Genomic DNA, 21,718 nt, shown 5'->3' with positions numbered 1-21,718 from the left:
GAAATCTAAAAAATGTGTTTTGTTATCAGACCCGGCTGACGCTGAGGGGTGCAGGCTAAGGTATATCACTGCCATAATGGGATTTTGTCAGCAAGTTTATGAGTTGGCATAAAACTTCATTGACAGCTTCTCCTAAGTGGTCTCTCAGGCTCCTGAGATTAGAGTCAGCTCCAGGATGGAGGCCGGGGTCCAGGCTAGCAGATACAAAGAGCTTCTAGATTGGAAATAATTACAGTATACAGTGTGTACATTTTGTATCATGTAACAACATATATGTAATCGCATGTAAAGATTTTTTTACATGTAAAACATTTTAGTAGTGGTGAAAAACAATATTCCTGAATCAACCTATTCACTGAGTCTGCTACAAAGCTGCTTGATTTTACAGTGTTTTCCTTTACATCATATAAAGTATACCTAAAGGAGTATGACACCCTATTTTGGCTTTACAGTATGTAGACCGTGTTTGGGAAGCAGAGCCAAAAAAGACAAAAAAGAGGAATAAAATAATGGGGGGCTACATGATTGAGGGAAGTCCCAAAAAGACCATGTAGAGGTACAAGAAGCCTTACCAGATTAGAGGTTAATGGTCAAGTGGTTGGGAACCTGGATGAGAGAATAAAGTTTCTTGTACGTCAGTTTATAGGAAACGCTTGTCATGGCAGCATAGAGGGTCTGTGGGATGGTAGGATAGTTAAAAATAAATAAATTTGGGGCCCATCTGGTGGTATGGCGCATCCCCTGTTTTGGTATCGGTTGTCTTTTCCATGGTTCAGTCTCTTGGGAGGTCAGAAAATGGTCAATTTGGAGCTGTTCTCAGGCTGGTGAGGGGCTGCTGGGGACAGAATTGTATGGGTATATAGGGTATGGTTTAATATGCTTTGGTTATTTCAGAAATTGTTAATTTAGTTCCATTGTGGTTAAGTAAAGGGCTGCTGTGGCCATTTCAAATCTCAGGCATGCAGTCTGTGTATTTATTGGGGTTGAGTGGGGAGGGGGGTATGAAATTCATGAATCCGGTAGGCAGGTTTTTTTTTCTTTAATTGTTAATTTAATGATATTAGGGTGCTGGTCTGTAGTTCCCCCATATGTATCTCGGCCCTTTTTTTAACATTGGTATCACATTTTTATTTCACCAGCCTACTGGCGCCATTCCACTCAGCAAGCGATCCTCAAAAATTAGGAACAATGGTCTGGCTATAACATGGCTAAGTTCTTGAAGAACTCTCGGGTGCAAACCATCTCATCTTTATGTTTTATTAACATTAAAGTGATACTAAAGTCTATTTTTTTTCGTTTAAAAGTAACAAAAATGTTACTTGTCGGCACTCCTGGGCCCTCCCTCCTGACGAGTGCCCCCACTGCAAGCAGCTTGCTATGGGGGCACCCGAGCTGAGCTGCTGCTCTGTGTGTCCATTCAACATGGACCCGCGGCTCAGCCCTGCCCCCTCTCTCTCTTCATTGGCTCACTGACTTTGACAGGAGCTGGAGCCAATGGCACCCTGCTGCTGTCTTAACCAATGAGGAGAGAGAGTCCCGGACAGCCGAGACTCTCGTGGAACATTGCTGGGGCTCAGGCAAGTATTAGGGGGGCTGCTGCACACAGAATGTTTTTTTATCTTAATGCATAGAATGCATTTAGATAAAAACTCTTCTGACTTTAGAACCACTTTAAGTTTTTCTAGTCTATTTTGAACATGGGTTACCCACATGGGTACATTTTTATCTTGTTTATTATAACCCTCGTTTTTTCAATTTTAGATTCAAATTTTTCCTAGTGACAATGGTTCCCAAACAAATAGGGAGGTTAGAACCAAACAACTAGGGACACAGACAGCAAGAAAAAAATGAACAGAGATTCTAATCCTTATCCACTCCTTCCAAAACTAGAAAAACAAATGGCTGGAGATACCCTTTTTTCTAAATCAGATTACATTTTTGCAAATAAAGTATTTTAGTATGACAATAGGTAACATACATAGACACATACAAATATTAAACTGGTCATAATACAGAAATGCAGAGGAGTCACCAAATAAAATGCAGACAGCATTAGGATAAACAAAGTAAGTGCACTAAATACACATTTGCCTTCAAACTACACACCAACCATAGAAATCACAAGGAGCATTTATGAGAAAAGGAATTCTTGTGAAGAAATCCAGAGGGATTATGACACAAAAAAAAGGAGATTAAAGTCATGGTAAAGTTTTGGTATCATAGGAAACATCCCTATTCAGAGTCTACCGATAAATGTAGGATTTAGAACACATGAAGAAATACGGTTAAGAGAAATTATACCCCCCCCCCCAACCAACTGCTAAGTCCAACCACTGAGACCACATTAAGATAAGTTTAGTGGGAGTTTACATTTTTCATGTCATTTGTTTATAGGAGATAAATGTATTTAATTGTTATCCAATCTTCAACCATTCTACATTCTGCAATTAGGGATCTAAAAATTGCTAGAGCTTATTTTTTAGTTATAGCACTCTTTTAAAGTATGCAAAATCCAGAGGCACCCCAGGTCTAAAATGTCAAATATGTAACTGTTACTTATCAATGGGAAACCCGAGCCTGGGACAATGACCACAACCGCTTTGCTGAAATTAACATCAGAAGCCCCCCCCTCCATCAAGACAGAGTGCCCCCATCGGGTCAGAGTCTACCCATCTCATCAGAAACCTCCCTATACATCAGAGTCCCTATACATGAGAGCCCCCCATACATCAGACTCCCCCCATCTTAGTGTCCTCTGACTAAATCAGAGGACCCCCAGTCACACAGTTCCCCATCACAGAGCCCTCCCAATTACACAGTCTCCTATTACCGATCCTCCAAACACACAGTCTCCCCATTACAGAGCCCCCCTAATCACAGTCCCTCATCCCCTCATCACAGAGCCCCCCCCCCCCCCCCCAATCACACGATCCCCTATCACAGAGCCCCTCCAATCACACAGTGCCCCCCCCAATTACACAGTCTCCCATTACGATCCCCCAAACACACAGTGTCCCCATTACAGAGCCCCCCCAGTTACACAGTCTCCCATTACCGATCCCCCAAACACACAATCTCCCCATTACAGAGCCCCCCAATCACAGTCCCTCATCACACAGTCCCCTATCACAGAGCCCCTCCAATCACACAGTGCCCCCCCCCCAATTACACAGTCTCCCATTACTGTTCCCCAAACACACAGTCTCCCCATTACAGAGCCCCCCAGTTACACAGTCTCCCATTACGATCCCCCAAACACACAGTCTCCACATTACAGAGCCCAGACTTCCATCCTCTCCTAAATGCTGGGGGTAAGGCCTGCATACCATCTGCCCTGGATCAGCATTGTGCATTGCTATGGTGCAGGCAGGCTGGCCACCAAATAATAGCAAATAATGACGCAGAGCATTGTGGACCTAGTGCGTCATTGGATGTCATTGGATGTTATGATGCTGGAGGCTGGTCCACCCACACCTTGACAACTTAAGACAGGGCAGACTGGGTCCTTTGCTTGCGGCATCCTTGAGGCACACAAACGGCACCCCCAGTTGAGAAACGCTGTGCAAGATTTGTATGTGTATCCAAGGCAGATGTTTCAAAATGACCTAGAATGCATGCTGGGGTTATACTTTAAAGTTAAAATGTGCACTTATCTTTTGCACTTATCTTTTAAATCTATCCTGCTGCTCTCCTTGCCTGGTCTTTAACTCAACTACCACCAATCCAGCGGGATTTTAGTGGTTTTGGCCTCCTTGGCGCTGCTTTCCAACCAACCAACCAACCAACTCTCCATTTAATTCCAATTGAAGTATGGAGTATCAACTCTACATAGGACTGAATGGAAATTTTTAGGTCTGGGTTCTGGATCAGGGATGGTTGAGTAAAAAGACTGGAAGGGGCTAATGTGTGTATTAGGTTGGCATGCCTTTACCCTGGTATTCTTATATAAACTAAACTCCAGACTTTTGGGTGGCATTAAGAAGGTTAGAACCTCTGTGAAGTACTAATGCTGTTTTTGTCCCTGTTGAAACACTTTGCTGCACCTCCCTTGCTTGTAGGGGTAAAGACTTTGCTGCATTTATACATATCTGACAGAGGTTCTAATCCTTCTCCATCCTATCCATCACTAAAAGAAAGGTTTTGGCTGGAGTGACACTAGAATGACAGCTCAGCATTAGCGATCTTCTATAACAGTTTAACAAGTTGTATAAAGAGCTTGCATTTACTCCCGCAGGCCGTTTATTCTGCTGCCACCCCTTATGGAATGGATGCGTGTGGCTATCACATACGCTGAACACCGCCGCAGCTTGACCGTAGACGCTGATGACATCAGACAGACCGCCAGACTGCTCCTCCCTGGCCTGGACTGTGAACCGCGACAGCTCAAGTAAGTGACAGCCGAGCTGGGCTTTATACTGCTGGGTGGAGGCATCTCTAAAGATACTCATAGACAAGAGATTATTATTTCCAGATCTGACCAGTTATGGTGAGACTTGGATGTCTGTGCCTCATGCATTTAGCAGCAAAACTATTACTACAGTAAGTGACCGCGATATTGTGTCAATCTCGCCGCTGTTATCGGCGAGATTTGACACCTGCGAGCCCCGTCGGGAAAGGAAAAATGTGTTTTTTCCTTTCCCGATGAGCGCCAAGCATTGCTGACAGGTGTTTGGTATGAATCATGAGGGGGAACGCCACGCCAAAATTTAAATAACGGTATGGGTTCCCCTCCAAGAGCATACCAGGCCCTTAGGTCTGGTATGGACCTTAAGGGGAACCCCCTACGCTGAAAAAACGGTGTGGGGATCCCCCCAAAATCCATACCAGACCCTTATCTGAGCACGCAGCCCGGCCGGTCAGGAAAGGGGGTGGGGACGAACAAGCGCCCCCCTCCCGAACCGTACCAGGCCGCATGCCCTCAACATGGGGGGGGTGCTTTGGGGAAGGGGGCGCCCTCCGGCCCCCCCACCCCAAAGCACCTTGTCCCCATGTTGATGAGGACAAGGGCCTCTTCCCGACAACCCTGGCCGTTGGTTGTCGGGGTCTGCGGGCGGAGGGCTTATGGGAATCCGGGAGCCCCCATTAATAAGGGGGCCCCCAGATCCCAGCCCCCCACCCTATGTGAATGAGTATGGGGTACATCGTACCCCTACCCATTCACCTGGGGGAAAAAAAACTTATCATCCTGCTTTGTTGCTAGAGTACAAAAACCATTGGTAGGGAAGGAACGTCCAGCGGTAGCAAACAAGGCAGGATGTGGGGGATCGCTAACTAGGAGTTTTTAAGCCAGGCTTCTGAGGGGACCCACATGGCCTACAGGTGAAAAAATAAAATGAATGATCATTTTACAAAGTTGCACAGATTTTTTTTATATCTACTGGGGCCCCTTGACTTCATAGGCTATTTCCTGGTAATAGTGAACTTAATCTTTAAAATGGTTGTAAACCTCAGACATGAAATATGAACAGAGCATATCCCTCTATAGTGTGTACTTATCTCAATTAGGAGCACTAAGTGCCATTTCTGTCTGCTGCTAAGTTCCTCTGCTGTCAGAATGAGTCACTTCTCCTAACAAGTTTTCCTGACACCAAGAGAAAAATGGTGACGGGGGGAGCTCCAGCAGAGTGACAGCCTCTTCATTGTTTCTGTGAGCTGTGTGAAGGGGGTGTGTATCTTTTCCCTCCAATCAGTTCTCAGAACTCTCCTGAGCTCCGCAAAGTGTAACGTCAGTTCTCCGCCCCCTTTTTTCTGAACTCTCAAAGAAGCTTTAGAATTCAACACTTTGAACAGATGTAGAGGAGAGAGAGCTGCAGATAAACATGTACAACTTTTGTAGGAGGATTTATTTAATCTCCGTGTATCACCTGAGGCTAGTCACTTCACTAACTCTATTCTTTTTAGCTTTGGATAGAGTGGGGAAGTTAAAATATTATTATTTGTCTGTGACCCCATTGAGGGGAATTTCCCTCACTTCCTGCTCCTGTGAAGCCCATACTAGAAATAGGGTCAGCAGTTGTCACTGAGACAGGAAGGCAAGGACAGCATTCAAAACATGGTCAAAGGTTCTTCCAACCCTCCCCCATTCTACTAAAAATGTGTTATTGCCCATTTCCCATTAAAAAGATATATGTGTTAAATTCTACATATTATCATATTCTAAAATTAATAAAAATTCAGCAGGGATGGTGGAGCCCCTCCCATTGGGCACCGCTGATATGCAGAACCAGGATTTCACCAATACAGTCTCTGAGCTATAGGAGAAGCTGTCATGTGGTAAAAACTGAAATATCTAGTTTGGGTGGGCTGACCCTTTAAATTGTAATATTCACATATTCATTGAACAATATTCATATATTCACATATTTACCTCATTGGTAAACCCTATTTGACAACATTTGCTGTATCTTTTCTATACAATTGGATGAAGGGAAGATTCTGGACAGCCGCACTCAAAATCAAATGCCTTTATTAAAAAAAGGAGGTAATAATCCAAATAGTACAAGCCACAGCAAACAACGGATCACAGGAACTGATGCGTTTCACACTTTCAAAAGTGCTTATTCATTCAGCTATGAATAAGCACTTTTGAAACTGTGAAGCGCGTCAGCTCCTGTGATCCGTTGTTTCCTGTGGCTTGTACTTTTTGGATTATTACCTCCTTTTTTTTGATAAAGGCATTTGATTTTGAGGGCGGCTGTCCAAAATCTTCTCTTCATCCAATTACCTATGCTTAGCCAGCACCTTCTGTTCCTGTTCTGAGGAGAGCTACATTTCCAGACACCCTTCCTACATCGGCATCTCTCTTCCATCTATTCTATACAGGTTAGACAGGATAGGGTAGGCTAAGGGGGGAGGAATTATTTTTAAGAATATAGTTGGCCTGATCTTCCACTTTAATTATAAGTGCTTCTTCACTCACAGATTTATTTTTGTCCCCCTGCAAATACCTGTTGATTCTGCCAGTGAAGTCCATCTAATACCTGTGGTGGGGTGGCAACAATGCTGCACTGCTTCTGAATTCAGAGCAGAGTTGCCACTCTCATTTGGGCTATGCCTGCTTGCACCGCAGTGTGTTCAGATGTGGCAGGGAGCGTGGTAATCAGCATTATCACTGAAGGTTCACAGGCTTGTAATTTGTCAATCAACATCTGTCCACACCTAGTCCTGCCCACTGCTTTGTGGAATGACAGCACTGCCGCTGTTGCTGAAACCTTCCCACTGTGAGTTGGAGTGTCTGGGAGGGGAGCATGTGAGACACAAAAAAATAAAAATTGGCCCAGTCAGAAAAGAACGATTGCTTAGACTGTCATACAGGAACCTTTATGTTACTTGAAAAGCAGACCAGGGATTTTGGAACCTCAAGCTGTCCTTCTACAAGTGCTTCTTCAGTTTCCCAGAGTGCCAGAACCACTATGATCTCATCATACAGTATTTGTGAACATTTGGTGACCCCTGCTTGTCAAAGAGGATGGGGTCATCAGAGGGTTCTACATGCATGTCCGACTGACATTGTCTCCATCCACATCTTCTATCCCTCCTTATTCTCCCTTTGGAATTCTGCTGTTGTCTTTTATAGGCCGGAGTGTTGCTTTAGCTCCCTCAGACGCCTGGACGCTGGAGCAGCCGCTGAACGTTTTCAACAGGACCTGGGATTCCGAATGCTAAACTGTGGTCGCACTGATCTGATTCCTCAGGCGGTACGAGCACTGGGACCCGACGGAATAAATACCATGGATGATCAGGTGAGGGTGTGTTGTATAGATCCACCATAAATGTTCCAGAATGATAATAGAGATATTAGAAACATGAATGACTTGATTCAAGACATAGAAGTGGAGTTGCTTAAATTCTAAGAATCCGAAGTGAGTTTATTAGAGTTACTCAGTACAAGAAAAATCCACCTGCTCCCTCTTACGCATTTCACTCAATCTGGAGCTTAGTTGTAAATTCACTCAGACTAAGGTCTGGATGGAGTAAAACACGTAAGGGGGGAGCAGGTTGATTTTTTTTTTTTGTACTGGGTAATTCTAGTAAAGTCACTTTGGACTCTTAGAAGTTCAATAGCCCTATTTCGATTCCTTGCATTATAACGTTCAGCTGGTCACAGACTTTTTAGAGCTGGCATCCTTCAATCGTTGCAGTAGGAGTGAGAAACCTAGAGCAGAGTATTCTGGGATTGTCTGCAATGGATGACTTGATGTCATCATATAAGAACTACTGTCCAAAACTATTACTTCAGTTGCAACTTTTAGGTTGGTTTCCATTCTCACCGCGGATCCCTGTTTCCCTACACACCATGCCAGGAACATAAATATATTACGGAGTGGATTGGAACTCTGTTATAGCTGATATAACAGGAGTGCACTACTGCAAAATGTCAGTTTTGGTTGGACTAACTAAAGCCGTTTCGTACTGAGAGATTTTGGAGACTGCCCATGTTGACGTCCTTCTTGAAAATGCTAGTTGCTCTGTTGTCTTGAGAGACTTCCCCAGATCAATGTTAGAACATGTGCTTGTAGGAGGGTTTCCTTTCTGACTAGGAGGGTTCTACTGCACCCGTGCACGTGGGGTAACACTCGCATGGAGCGCGCTCATCAATGCCTGGGACTAGGCAGAGACTGTGGTCATGTTAAAAATCTAACATTAAGGCAGTTCCCCGACTTCCGCCTTCACTGTGTATAGTAATAAAATGCAGAGTTCCTTTGAAAAGCGACTTGTCCCATGTCACTACACACTGTACTATGTGTTGCATTAGGGGGGATGTCCTGAGCCTGCACCCTCTCCACCAGTCCAACGTACCTCTGTTACTTCACTCCCAGTAACAGAATGGGGTCCCGCTGAGCACATAGCACAGACCTCATGCGTGCTCTCCTTCTTTCCCATATTTGTGACCAGGCCATAGATCTCCGTAACCGGTTACTATGGGAGACAGACTGCTAGGGGGGGCAGCAAGAACACCGACCCTCTCGCTACCGTTAAGACCTGCCACCTTACCAGGTACCCTGCTTAAAAAACGGTTGCTGTAGCTTGTTCCTTCTCTTGGTTACCCATAGCAACTACAGTTGTGTCAGAAACCATGAAATCAGACCGAGACAGAAGTACAGTTAAATCACACTTGTTTAATAATAAAAGTAAATAGAACAAACGTAGTCAAAACATAGCCAGAGTTCAGGAACCGGAACGGATAGTCAGACAAGCCAAATGTCAGGGAGCCGGAGATGAGCGTATTAAAAACAGCAAGCAGGATCTGGAGCCAGGAGGGATGTCAGCCAAGCAGGTCTTTAACAGGAATCCAGGAGAGCCTCTCTGTGATGTTGGCGAAGGCAGAGATCCTCTGGGCTGGACGGCTTAAGTAGGCAGGACTGACGAGCAGGATATCATCAGCTGAGTACCTGTGAAGCTGGCAATTAGCTGACAGCTGAGCGGGCGGCTCAGAGAAAGAAAGGGCTGAGCCCAGCCTTGACAAGTTGTCCACTTGTGTCCTGCTGAATTAACCTTTTGTAGCAGTGTTATTTCATACCCTATAGTGCAATTCCAGACCCAGGTTGTTTGGGATATGCCAAAACCAACATTCACCCCTGTGAATAACTTCAGACCTGGCTTAGAGAGGTTAACACAACTTTACTGTAGAAAAGCATCATGGCAATTCAACATGAATAATGTCCTATTCTTGATTCTAACTATCATAGCTTAGTGACCCAGGCATACCTTCGTGAGGTGTGAGTCCATGTAGGCATTGTCCATGACTTGGATGCTGTCAATGACTCCCATTATCATTAGTGCCGTTCTATCGCTCACAGGTGACTCTCCAAAACCCTCAACCCTTTGTACTCCACTCCCGACTCCTGCCCCCCTTCTCTCTCTCCAGTCTTAACGGTCCCCCTCTTTTTATCACAGATGGGCCTAACAAAACCAAAAGCCCAGGAGCTAAGCCGAACATGTTGAACCCTTGGTCCCCAGCCTGGGCTGGCTGCTGGACTAACCACAAACATTTCAGCCTGCCTACATACTCCTCACACCCAGCACAGTGGATCCAGAAGTAGTAAAACCAAAGAATGAACCTGACAACCAGGCAACTAAAAAAATCAGTAGGAGGTCAATGATGACAGCCTACATACACTCACTGGACACTTTATTAGGTACACCTTGCTCGTACCGTGTGACCCCATTTTGCCTTCATTCTTCGTGGCATAGATTCAACAAGGTATTGAAAACATTCCTCAGAGATTTTGCTCCATAGTGACATGATAGCATCACGCAGTTGCTGCAGATTTGTCGGCTGCAAATCCATGATGCAAATCTCCCGTCCCACCACATCCCAAAAGTGCTCTATTTCAGTGGTCATCAACCCTGTCCTCAGGACCCACTAACAGGCCAGGTTTTATGTATTACCTTGGGGGAGATGCAGACTAGAATACTGCAATCACTGAGCATCAAATGATATCACCTGTGATGTATTTCAGTTATCTTGCAAACCTGGCCTGTTAGTGGGCCCTGAGGACAGGGATGATGACCACTGCTCTATTGGATTGAGATATGGGGACTGTGGAGGCCATTGGAGTACAGGGACCTCATTGTCCAGTGGTGAGATGATCTGATCTTTGTGACATGGTGCATTATCCTGCTGGAAGGAGCCATCAGAAGATGGGGACACTGTAGTCATAAAGGGATGGACATGGTCAGCAACAATACTCAGGTAGGCCGTGGAGTTTAAACAATGCTCAATTGGTGCGAAGGGGCCCAAAGTATGCCAAGAATATAGTCCTCACACCATTACACCACCACCAGCCTGATCCGTTGATACAAGACAGGATGGATCCATGCTTTCATGTTGTTTACACCAAAATCTGACCCGACCATCTGAATGCCGCAGCTGAAATCGAGACTCACTAGACCAGGCAACGTTTTTACGATCTTCTATTGTCCAATTTTGGTAATCTTGTGCAAATTGTAGCCTCAGTTTCCTGTTCTCAGCTGACAGGAGTGGCACCCGGTGTGGTCTTCTGCTGCTGTAGCTCATCTGCTTCAAGGTTCGATGTGTTGTGCATTCAGAGATGGTATTCTGCATACCTTGGGTGTGATGAGTGGTTATTGAAGGTACTGTTGCTTTTCAATCATCTCGAACCAGTCTGCCCATTCTCCTCTGACATCAACAAGGCATTTCCCTCCACACAAATGCCGCTCACTGGATATTTTCTCTTTTTTCGGACCCTTCTCTGTAAACCCGAGAGATGGTTGTGTGTGAAAATCCCAGTAGATCAGCAGTTTCTGAAATGCTCAGACCAACCTGTCTGAACGTGGCATGGTTGTTGGTGCCAAAGCCACTTATTTATTACTTATTTTATTTATTACAGGTACTTATATAGTGCTGTCAATTTACGCAGCGCTTTACATATACATTGTACATTCACATCAGTCCCTACCCTCAAGGAGCTTAGGTCCCTAACACACATTCATACATATACTAGGGCCAATTTTAGACAGGATCCGATTAACCTACCGCTTAAATCCCCTTTCTACCCCACTCTGATGCTTGATTTGAACTTCAGCAAGTCGTCTTCACCACGTCTAGATGTCTAAATGCATTGAGTTGCTGCCATCTGATTGGCTGATTAGCAATTTGTGTTACCAAGCAATTGAACAGGTGTAGCTAATAAAGTGGCCTGTGAGTGTATTTCTCCCAGTAACGGTTTCCATTAAACCATTTTGGCCAGTCACAATGGACTAAAGAAATGTTCACATTCGTTGTGCTCTCCTGTATACGCCTGGCTGCGGTCAGGATAAAAAATCACTAGTAAATGTAATGTAAATTTATCTGCAGGATTTTTTTTATGCTGGCTCAAGAAACACCATGTGCTGACTGTGAGAAATCTATTTTGGCAGCAGGTCTGTGCAGAGTCCTATGTGGGATCATATGACTGACGTACCTGGACAGTGAACACACAGCTCTATTATGGTTTAAAAAGATGTTTTGTCTAACTGAACAGCGAGATAATGCTTTAAAAATGCGTGCTGATTAGGGGGTATTTATCGTTAAAGAGACCCTGTCATCAACCTAAAAAATTGCAGGTAAACGCCTAAAAAAAAATCAAGCATTTTTAAATGATTGCAGTGCTTTTCCTTTCCTTGAATTATTTTTTATTCAGTTGCAATGTGCCTTTAAATATGATAGAAATTTTGACTACATCGGGACTTCAGGAGTCGGTTCCTTAGCACACTGTTCTCCCTCCATGCATTTTATAGGCCTCCCTTTTCTGGAAATGTCAAATTACTGTCTGTGCTGACCCAGCTCCTCCGCCCCTCCCTAAATAACCGTTAATGTAGCTAATAAGAGAGAATAGAAGGAAAATACTATAGAGTGTTAGTTGAGTGCTGGCTGTGAGTCTACTGACATTGCATCGAATGCCCCGTACACACGGTCGCATTTTCCGTCGGAAAATGTTCGATGGGACCTTGTTGTCGGAAATTCCGACCGTGTGTAGGCTCCATCGGACATTTTCCCTCGCGCCTTCGATCTCCAGGTCGCCTGACTCCCAGGCTCTGCGGGCGATGGCCTCCTTATGGATGTAGTGGTTGAGGCGGCAGATCACGTCTCAAGGTCTGGATGGATCCGGCGAGCGGGGGCCCAGGGCTCTGTGGACCCAATCTATCTCCACCCGCTCGTAGGTAATCGCCTGCTACCTTCTTGAAGATGTCAGTCACGGTAGCGAGTAAGTCTGTAGGACCTGTAGCCTCAGGTAGCCCCCGGAGCCGCAGATTGTTTCTCCGGCTCTGGTCCTCAGATTCCTCCATACTCAACTGGAGCTCCAATGCCGACCCAGCCGGGGCTTTTTTCTGGGACTCCAGGGTGGTCATCCTCTGCTCCAATGTCGATAGGGAGGACACCCCTGTTGCCAGGCGGGCGTTTAGCAATTGTACCTCATGCCTGACTGCCTGAATCTCTTTCTCATGTGCGGCCTCCACTCTCCCCACTATTGCCTCGATATCAGCTTTCGTCGGGAGGGCCTGTAAGATGGCTTTTAATTCCGGGTCAATCCTGTAGCTGGGCTGGAGAAGTCGCATGTTCATCGGGTCCGTAGATGAACCCGCCGGGGAGTTAGGATAGAGCACCGGACTCTGCGATCTCTCCGGGGATGTCTGATCCGCCATAAGATCTGGGCAGGGTGAGTGCGAGCCACGAGGGTCCGCCATCTTGGGATCCGGAGAGCCGGACCATGACTGCCGAAAAAGTCTCTGAATATCACTTGTGGTAGGAGTATTGTTGGCTGGGCTGGTTCTCTGTTTGTTCCACTTGTATGACCGCTTTTTAGTTGAGAACATTCTGAGCGAAAAGGAGTGATTTTGCCAGGGTAAGTGGAATACGACCGGGAGCTCCGTGCACAAGCATCTCTACTCGACCATGTCCAGACATCCATCGGACATTTTCCATAGGAATTTCCGACAACAAAAATTTGAGATCTGGATCTCAAATTTTCCGACAACAAAATCCGTTGTCGTAAATTCCGATCGTGTGTACACAATTCCGACGCACAAAGTTCCACGCATGCTCGGAATCAAGCAGAAGAGCCGCACTGGATATTGAACTTCATTTTTCTCGGCTCATCATACGTGTTGTACGTCACCGCGTTCTTGACGTTTGGAATTTCCGACAAGATTTGTGTGGCCGTGTGTATGCAAGACAAGTTTGAGCCAACATCCGTCGGAAAAAATCCATGGATTTTGTTGTCAGAATGTCCGATCGTGTGTACGCGGCATAAGATGGCAGCAACCAGCAGCAGTGTCAGGGCTTTTAGATGTCTACACAAGGGAGGCTTTTACAAGTAAATAACATGAATAAGAGCATTAAATGCTCATATAATCCTAGAAGTAGATTTTGTTGAAATTATTGGTCTGGTTATAGGGTCTCTTTAATGATACCTATTATAAAAATGTGCGTGTATGCAGTACAGGAAATATGTGTTAACAAAAGTGTTTTTTCATTCATGTTAATGTAGAGCTGCACGATTTTGGCTAAAATAAGAATCACGATTTTTTGCTTAGAATAAAGATCACGATTCTCACGGTGTAACATCAACTTTCACATTATACAAAAAAAATTGGGCTAACTTTACTGTTTAGTTTTTTCTTAATTCATTAAAGTGGATTTTTTCCCTAAAAAATTGTGTTTGAAAGACTGCTGCGCAAATACAGTGTGACATAAAATATTGCAACCACCACCATTTTAATTTCTAGGGTCTCTGCTACAAAGTATAATGTCCCGGGGGTCTGAGTAATTTTCTAGCAATAAATACTGAGTTTAACTTGTAAGCAGCAAGTGTCAGAAAAAGTTTATAGTCTTTAAGTGGTTAAACTGCCCTCATTGGAAGTTCATCCTTTTGATCTAAGAACGAAATGTTGCTTTGTTTATAAGTATCTGAGACATTGTGATAAAACTTGACAGGCTGTCTGGATTTTTTTTTTCAGCTGTCAGAGACCTCTCTGCATTTGTTAGATAGAATCGGGAAATGCAGTTTTAAGATCAGGAAGGGAAAAGAATTGCGATTTCGATTCTTAACGATTAATCGTGCAGCTCTATGTTAATGTAAAGATTTTAATTATGTTCTTTCTGTGAATAAAGTTATATTGATGCCAGCAGAAGGTCTGGATGTACTATGAGGATCGGGGTCACTCACCTGACCACCTGCCTTTATGAGCCATTCCAATTACTCAATCTATCACTGTGCAGTTATCATGTGACTGTGTGTCATTATGCCACTAGTGACCCAAACTACCAATTCTTTTTAGTCAGCTGGAGTGAGAGAGACAAGGGTTACATATGGAGGGTATTTGTATGTCAGATTATATGAATAGATAGATAGGGGGATGGACAGATTGAGGGATGGACCGACTGAGGGAGGAATATAATGAAGGATGGATAGAATGAAGGTTTGATCCAAGGATGGACAGATTGAGAGGTGGATAGATTAAAGGATAAATAGATTAAAGGATGGCCAGATTGAGGGAGGGACTAATTCAAGGATTGATAGATTGACGGATTGATTGATACAATGAGGGATAGATTGAAGGATGGATAGATTGGGGGATTGATAGATTGACAGATGTATAGAATGAATGATGGATCCAAGGATGGACAGATTGAGAGTTGGATAAATTTAAGAATAGATAGATTAAGGGATGGATATATTCAAGGATGGCCAGATTGAGGGATGGACTAATTGAAGGATGGATAGATTGAAGCATTGATAGATAGAAGGATGGATAGAAAGAAGGATGGATAGAATGAAGGATGGCTAGATGAAAGGTTGCATAGATTGAAGGACAGACAGATTGAGGGACGGACAGATTGAAGGACGGACAGATTGAAGGACGGACAGATTGAGGGACGGACAGATTGAAGGACGGACAGATTGAAGGACGGACAGATTGAGGGACGGACAGATTGAGGGACGGACAGATTGAGGGACGGACAGATTGAGGGACGGACAGATTGAGGGACGGACAGATTGAGGGACGGACAGATTGAGGGACGGACAGATTGAGGGACGGACAGATTGAGGGACGGACAGATTGAGGGACGGACGGACAGATTGATTGAAGGACGGACAGATTGATTGAAGGACGGACAGATTGATTGAAGGACGGACAGATTGATTGAAGGACGGACAGATTGATTGAAGGACGGACAGATTGATTGAAGGACGGACAGATTGAAGGACGGACAGATTGAAGGACGGACAGATTGAGGGACGGACAGATTGAGGGACGGACAGATTGAGGGACGGACAGATTGAGGGACGGACAGATTGAGGGACGGACAGATTGAGGGACGGACAGATTGATTGAAGGACGGACAGATTGATTGAAGGACGGACAGATTGATTGAAGGACGGACAGATTGATTGAAGGACGGACAGATTGATTGAGGGACGGACAGACAGATTGAGGGACGGGCAGATTGAGGGACGGACAGATTGAGGGACGGACAGATTGAGGGACGGACAGATTGAGGGACGGACAGATTGAGGGACGGACGGACAGATTGATTGAAGGACGGACAGATTGATTGAAGGACGGACAGATTGATTGAAGGACGGACAGATTGATTGAAGGACGGACAGATTGATTGAAGGACGGACAGATTGATTGAAGGACGGACAGATTGATTGAAGGACGGACAGATTGATTGAGGGACGGACAGACGGTTTGAGGGACGGACAGACGGTTTGAGGGATGGACAGACGGTTTGAGGGACGGACAGACGGTTTGAGGGACGGACAGACGGTTTGAGGGACGGACAGACGGTTTGAGGGACGGACAGACGGTTTGAGGGACGGACAGACGGTTTGAGGGACGGGCAGATTGAGGGCTGGATAGATTGAGGGACAGGCAGATTGAGGGCTGGATAGATTAAAGGATGGCCAGATTGAGTGATAGACTAATTGAGGGATTGAAGGATAAATAGAATGAGGGATCGATAAATCAAATGATGTATTGATTGAGGAGTGGATAGATTGAAGGATGGCCAGATTGAGGGATGGGTAGAATAAAGGATGGATAGATTAAAGGATGGACTGATTGAAGGACAGTGTGATTGAGGGATGGATGGATTGAAGTATGGATTCAAGGATAGACAGATTGAGGGATGGATAAATATAAGAATGAATAGACTGAGGGATGCATAGATTAAAGAACGGATGGACTGAAATATGAATAGACTAAAGGATGGATAGGCTGAAGAATGGAAATATTGAAGGATGGATAGGTCGAGAGATGGATGGGATGGAAAGATTGATAGATACATAAATAGATCATTTCCATCAAGCTGATTACATTCATACATTTTACTGCCCAAAAACAATAAATAATAATCCTCCAAATCCCCTTTAATATGTAAACGTTGCTCCTTTTCCAGGGTTTGACACCGCTCATGTACGCCTGTGCAGCTGGGGATGAGGCCATGGTGCAGATGCTGATAGAAGCTGGAGCTGACTTGGATGCTGCGGTAAGAGAGTCACTTGTGGGACTGGGCTTATAGGAGCATCACTATGATGGTTGGGCCACCACCAAGAAAAAGAAAACGTCCCCTGAATCAGAAAACAATGGGGTCCTTAATATATTTATAAGCTTCCTTATAAATATGATGCATGTCAAAAACCAGTTAAATTTATTACAGCTCACCTAATTAATAAAACCTTCGGGGACCGTCAGCAGTTTGAAGCACATTTTGAAGTTTCCACTAGAAGCTCATTAACGCTTGACACTAAGGGGTTGATTTACTAAAGATGGAGCACTCAGAATCTTGGGCAGCTGTGCATGGTAGCCAATCAGCTTCTAACTTCAGCTTCTTCAGTTATGCTTTGACGATAAAACCTGGAAGCTGATTGGTTTCTATGTAGAGCTGCACCAGATTTTGCACTCTCCAGTTTTAGTAAATCTCCCCCTAAGATTTCTTTATATCCAATGGTGCCAGTTCATGATGTTGCTTGGACCTTGAAGCATGTGACTTGAAGCTTATTATGTGGCAGAGTTACATGTTTTGACCCCAATAGCGATCAGTGGTGTAGCACTACCCCCACAGGAGCCGCTGGCAACAGGAGCTTGTGGGACACTGAACAGCCGCAAGCAATCATCCCCTGTTCCACTGTTTGCATAGGAGCTAACTAAATTTACCTAGCAGCCTACTCTGAACTAGGGGGGTGCTACAATGGGATAGCCCAAAAAATGCACAAAAAACATGAAAAACCTGCCTTTCTTGAGTGTTTTCTTGCCTAGTAATTTGCTTTCCCTTGGCTAAAATACACAAAAAAAAAACAACCACACAAAAGAAAGTTGTAAGAGAACCAAATTTACCCAAATGTTGTGAATGCAGATACTGGACCCTTTCTAATGGCCCCCTTGTATGTGAGGCCACTTTCTGATTTTTCTGGCTCCTCCTAGCATATTTGGGTATCAAAGAACAATTGTACTATAATCATTTATCCGTCCTCGCCCCATGTATTACAACATCTTATTGGAACACTGAAATGACAAGTAACAACTAGCAATATAATTAAAGTACAATTGGGTTTAGCAAGCCAAATACAACATTACAGGCAATCTAGCCCCAAAATATGTTTTGGCGTCCCTTTAAGCAGAGGCAGGGTACGGCTGAAAGGCTGATGCTGTTTCACAGGGAGGTTATATTGTGGCTCTTGTGGTTTTTTATTATTAGGAAAGTCTGCTGAGTTCTCAACACTATGCTGATCCAATTAGAGAATATTCAGGCTCGGGCAGCTCTAACCAGGTCTTTGAAGTTTTTTTATTCAAAAATTCCTGTTTGCTACCACAGTGCTATAGAAGGGTGTTAAAGAGCAATTTGATTTAAAACACAAATTGTGTTACATAAAGAAGTGATTCATAATGTCCATAGTATGCTTGTGAAAATTCCTCCGCTAATGACAAAACTGGGGATCATTTTTACATTGCATTAACATTGGCTATGTGGTGGTCTATAGCCTACTTGTCTTCTGTAGCCTCTTCTATTTTTTTTAGATCTATTCAATAAGTGTAAAATCAAGTTGATCCTGCCAGAAATCTTGTGAGCTGGTAACCTCTTGTGCTCTCTGTCTGTGCTGCGCCTTTTATCAGTTAATTATTTTCCAGTGATTCTTAAAATGGCTCTAAACTCTGGTTTCCAAAAAGAAAATGTGTTTTTAACCCATAAGGCCCCTTTCAGCAGGGTGGACTCTGTCAAGCGGATCTGCCTGCTCAGCAGGGGGGTTCTCTCCGCTGATTCTCGCTGAGCAGATGGATGACAGGTCTGCGTCCGCTCCGAAATGCAGAGCGGACACAGAAACAGCCCGCTGTTCTCTATGGGGCGGTCAGATGGAAATGGACTGCCTGCCCATTTCCATCTGACTGTCATTCGATCCCATCTGCCAGACAGTTGGGGAATGGATCCCATCCGTCTGTTTTTAGCAGACCCGATCGGATTGGATGCTGGCGGTTGTCCACTGACATTTGCTGCTCCATAGAGAGCTATGGATGCTCTGATCGGGTCCGCCTGAAAACCTGATCAGCCTATCAGTCTGAAAGGGGCCTATAGCCCCATCCATTGTTCTCAGTCTCTTCCAAATCTCCAAATTTGATGTTTTCTTATTTTTGCTGCTGTGATGTGACTTCCTGTTAAAGGGTGGCTATGTTCATTCTCCATGGTCCCGCTGTATGTAGAAACGTAGCCAGCATCTCTTGCTCACTCCTGAGATGGACTATGGGGTGCAGCGGCGGCTGGTGCTCAAAATTATTGGGGGGCGCACACAAACTGAAAAATACTGAAACAAAAACATCAATTGCAGCCACTGTGCCCATCATATGCAGATTTTGTGCCCAGCAAATGAAGCCACCTGTGCCCATCATATGCAGCCAACTGTGCCCATCATGTGCAGCCAACTGTGCACCATCATATGCAGCTACCTGTGCCCATAATATGCAGCCACTGTGCTCATCATATGCAGACTCTGTGCCCATAATATGCAGCCAAATGTGCCCATAATATGCAGCCTCTGTGCTCATCACATGCAGCCAACTGTGCCCCATCATATGCAGCAAATGTGCCCATAATATGCAGACTCTTTGCTCATCAAATGCAGCCAACTGTGCCCCATCAATTGTAGCCTCTGTGCCCATAATATGCAACCATTGTACCCCGCAAATGCAGCCAACTGTGTTCCATCAATTGCAGCCTTTGTGCCCATCATATGTAGCCACTGTGCCTGCCACTGTCTGCCTGGCACTTACCCCAATGTAGTGGCGTGTCAGGCAGCTGGTCAGGCGGCGAACTGTGGGACGGTAGCGCGGCAATGGATGCTGTGTCCTCTGATTCCTCCGTGCGTGTCTTCTTCCTGTATTCCTTGGCGCCAATGGAATCGCCTCTGCCTTCAGCCAATCAGGTGCCCGGTATTACATCCGGGCCTCCTGATTGGCTGAGAGGCAGTTCTGTGTTAGCAAAGCAAATATTCATTTACTAACACACCTGGGTGCACTGCAAGCGCAATGGTTTGCGCAGTGAACCTTTTTTGAAGCCTATTAGAGCCTGTGCTCCAGTCCTTGCAATGCATGAATCTATCCATAGTACACAGAGGGGGTGGCTGGAGAGGGGGGGCAGCGCCCGAGCACCCCTAATGGACGCACCGCCACTGATGGGATGTGCAGTGTGCATAGAGCAGAGCACATGACTGCAACTAACATGCACTTCTTGTTCTAAACAAACAGAAATGAGGAGAAAAAGGAGAGGTTTGGGAGGTTACAGAGGACATTAGAAGGAGGCAAAAAACACAGCAAGAAACAATTTCAAGAAAAATAGATTTCAGGGCCATTAATTAGTGGATGCATGTGGAATATTTTTACAGAATAAGGATAGCATTTCGTGTCACTTTAATATACTTCCTGTCCTAGGGCGACAACGCTGCTCATAAAAAAAAAGTAATTTACAAAAAAAGTCTATATGTGTGAATTGAAATACTGGCAGCTAGAAAAAGGATAAATAATTATTTTACACTTCTGTATGAAAGTGCAAATTTGTGCGGCTGTGCGTGTGTAAAAAATGTGCAAAAATTACATTTTCCACATCACTCATTCTACCAGCCTCTGCCAGCAAAATCTTCCCCCCAGGCAAAATGGTTACAGGGTTACAATTTATACAGTGCCTTGAAAAAGTATTCATACCCCTTGAAATTTTCAACCTTTTGTCATGTTACAACCAAAAACATAAATGTATTTTTTGGGGGATTTTATGTGATAGACCAACACAAAGTGACACATAATTGTGAAGTGGAAGGAAATTGATAAATGGTTTTCAACATTTTTTACAAATGTAGATTGGGGGTCTTGTGGTGTCTTCTGGTGTAGCAATACCTTCTATGTGAACAGTTCATCAGGAGAAGAACCAAAGGTTCATCATCCATAGATGCTCCAGCCCTTGTTGATTTGAGCACTATGCAGATCAATGTGAAATGCTTCCCTTGTCTCTTTACTCCAGCAGATTAATACAAATCTTGTGCATTGAGAATCGGGAGGGGTCTGAATGTGCCAGGAATCCGCACTCTACGCTCCCTTTTAGAGTCTAGGTGTATCAGCAGGTCACTGATAGAAGTAAATCTTATTGTTTCCCTTTTTGCAGGTGCCCAGCAGTTCCCCCCGACACCCATCTGTGCACCCTGATACCCGGCACTGGACTGCATTGACATTTGCTGTCCTCCATGGGCACATATCAGTTGTGCAGGTAAGTTGGAACAAGTCGGCTACAGATGCCTTCTGTAGACAAACAAAACCATAAAGAGTTCCGCCAACTGAAATGTCATGAGCTGGGGGACTGCAAACCCCCACCTGCAACATTACCATCCCACCTCCACCAGTCATATATACACTACCTCTCCTCCTCCAGCAGCTGCAGATACAATATGCCCTCACCGTGCCCAATACCATCATGTGTGGTACCAGTCCATCCCATAGACACACTGCTTCATCTCCAGCAGCCATAATTACCCCCCCCCCCCTTAATACCTAGCACCCATATAGACACACTGCTTCATCTCCAGCAGCCATAATTACCCCCCCCCCCCCCCATACCTAGCACCCATATAGACACACTGCTTCATCTCTGGGAACCATATTAATACCTAGCACCCACATACACAGTACACACTGATTCATCTCCAGCAACCATAATTACCCCCCCCCC

General features: G+C 44.8%; 1 protein-coding gene across 2 annotated transcripts in view; it reads left to right on the top strand.

The window, feature by feature from the left end:
• Positions 1–21,718, top strand: part of ABTB2 (ankyrin repeat and BTB domain containing 2) — a 231,092-nt gene that overhangs the window by 174,058 nt on the left and 35,316 nt on the right. For both annotated transcript variants that reach the window (XM_073604210.1, XM_073604209.1), the window contains 4 exons: positions 4,235–4,387; positions 7,577–7,742; positions 16,913–17,002; positions 21,158–21,259. In XM_073604210.1, coding sequence (XP_073460311.1) covers positions 4,235–4,387; positions 7,577–7,742; positions 16,913–17,002; positions 21,158–21,259 — 511 coding nt within the window. The remainder of the gene's footprint in view (positions 1–4,234; positions 4,388–7,576; positions 7,743–16,912; positions 17,003–21,157; positions 21,260–21,718) is intronic.

This window comes from Aquarana catesbeiana, linkage group LG11 (genome assembly GCF_042186555.1).
Source record: "Aquarana catesbeiana isolate 2022-GZ linkage group LG11, ASM4218655v1, whole genome shotgun sequence".
Lineage (NCBI taxonomy): Eukaryota > Metazoa > Chordata > Amphibia > Anura > Ranidae > Aquarana > Aquarana catesbeiana.
This window is presented reverse-complemented; position numbering and strand designations above follow the sequence as displayed.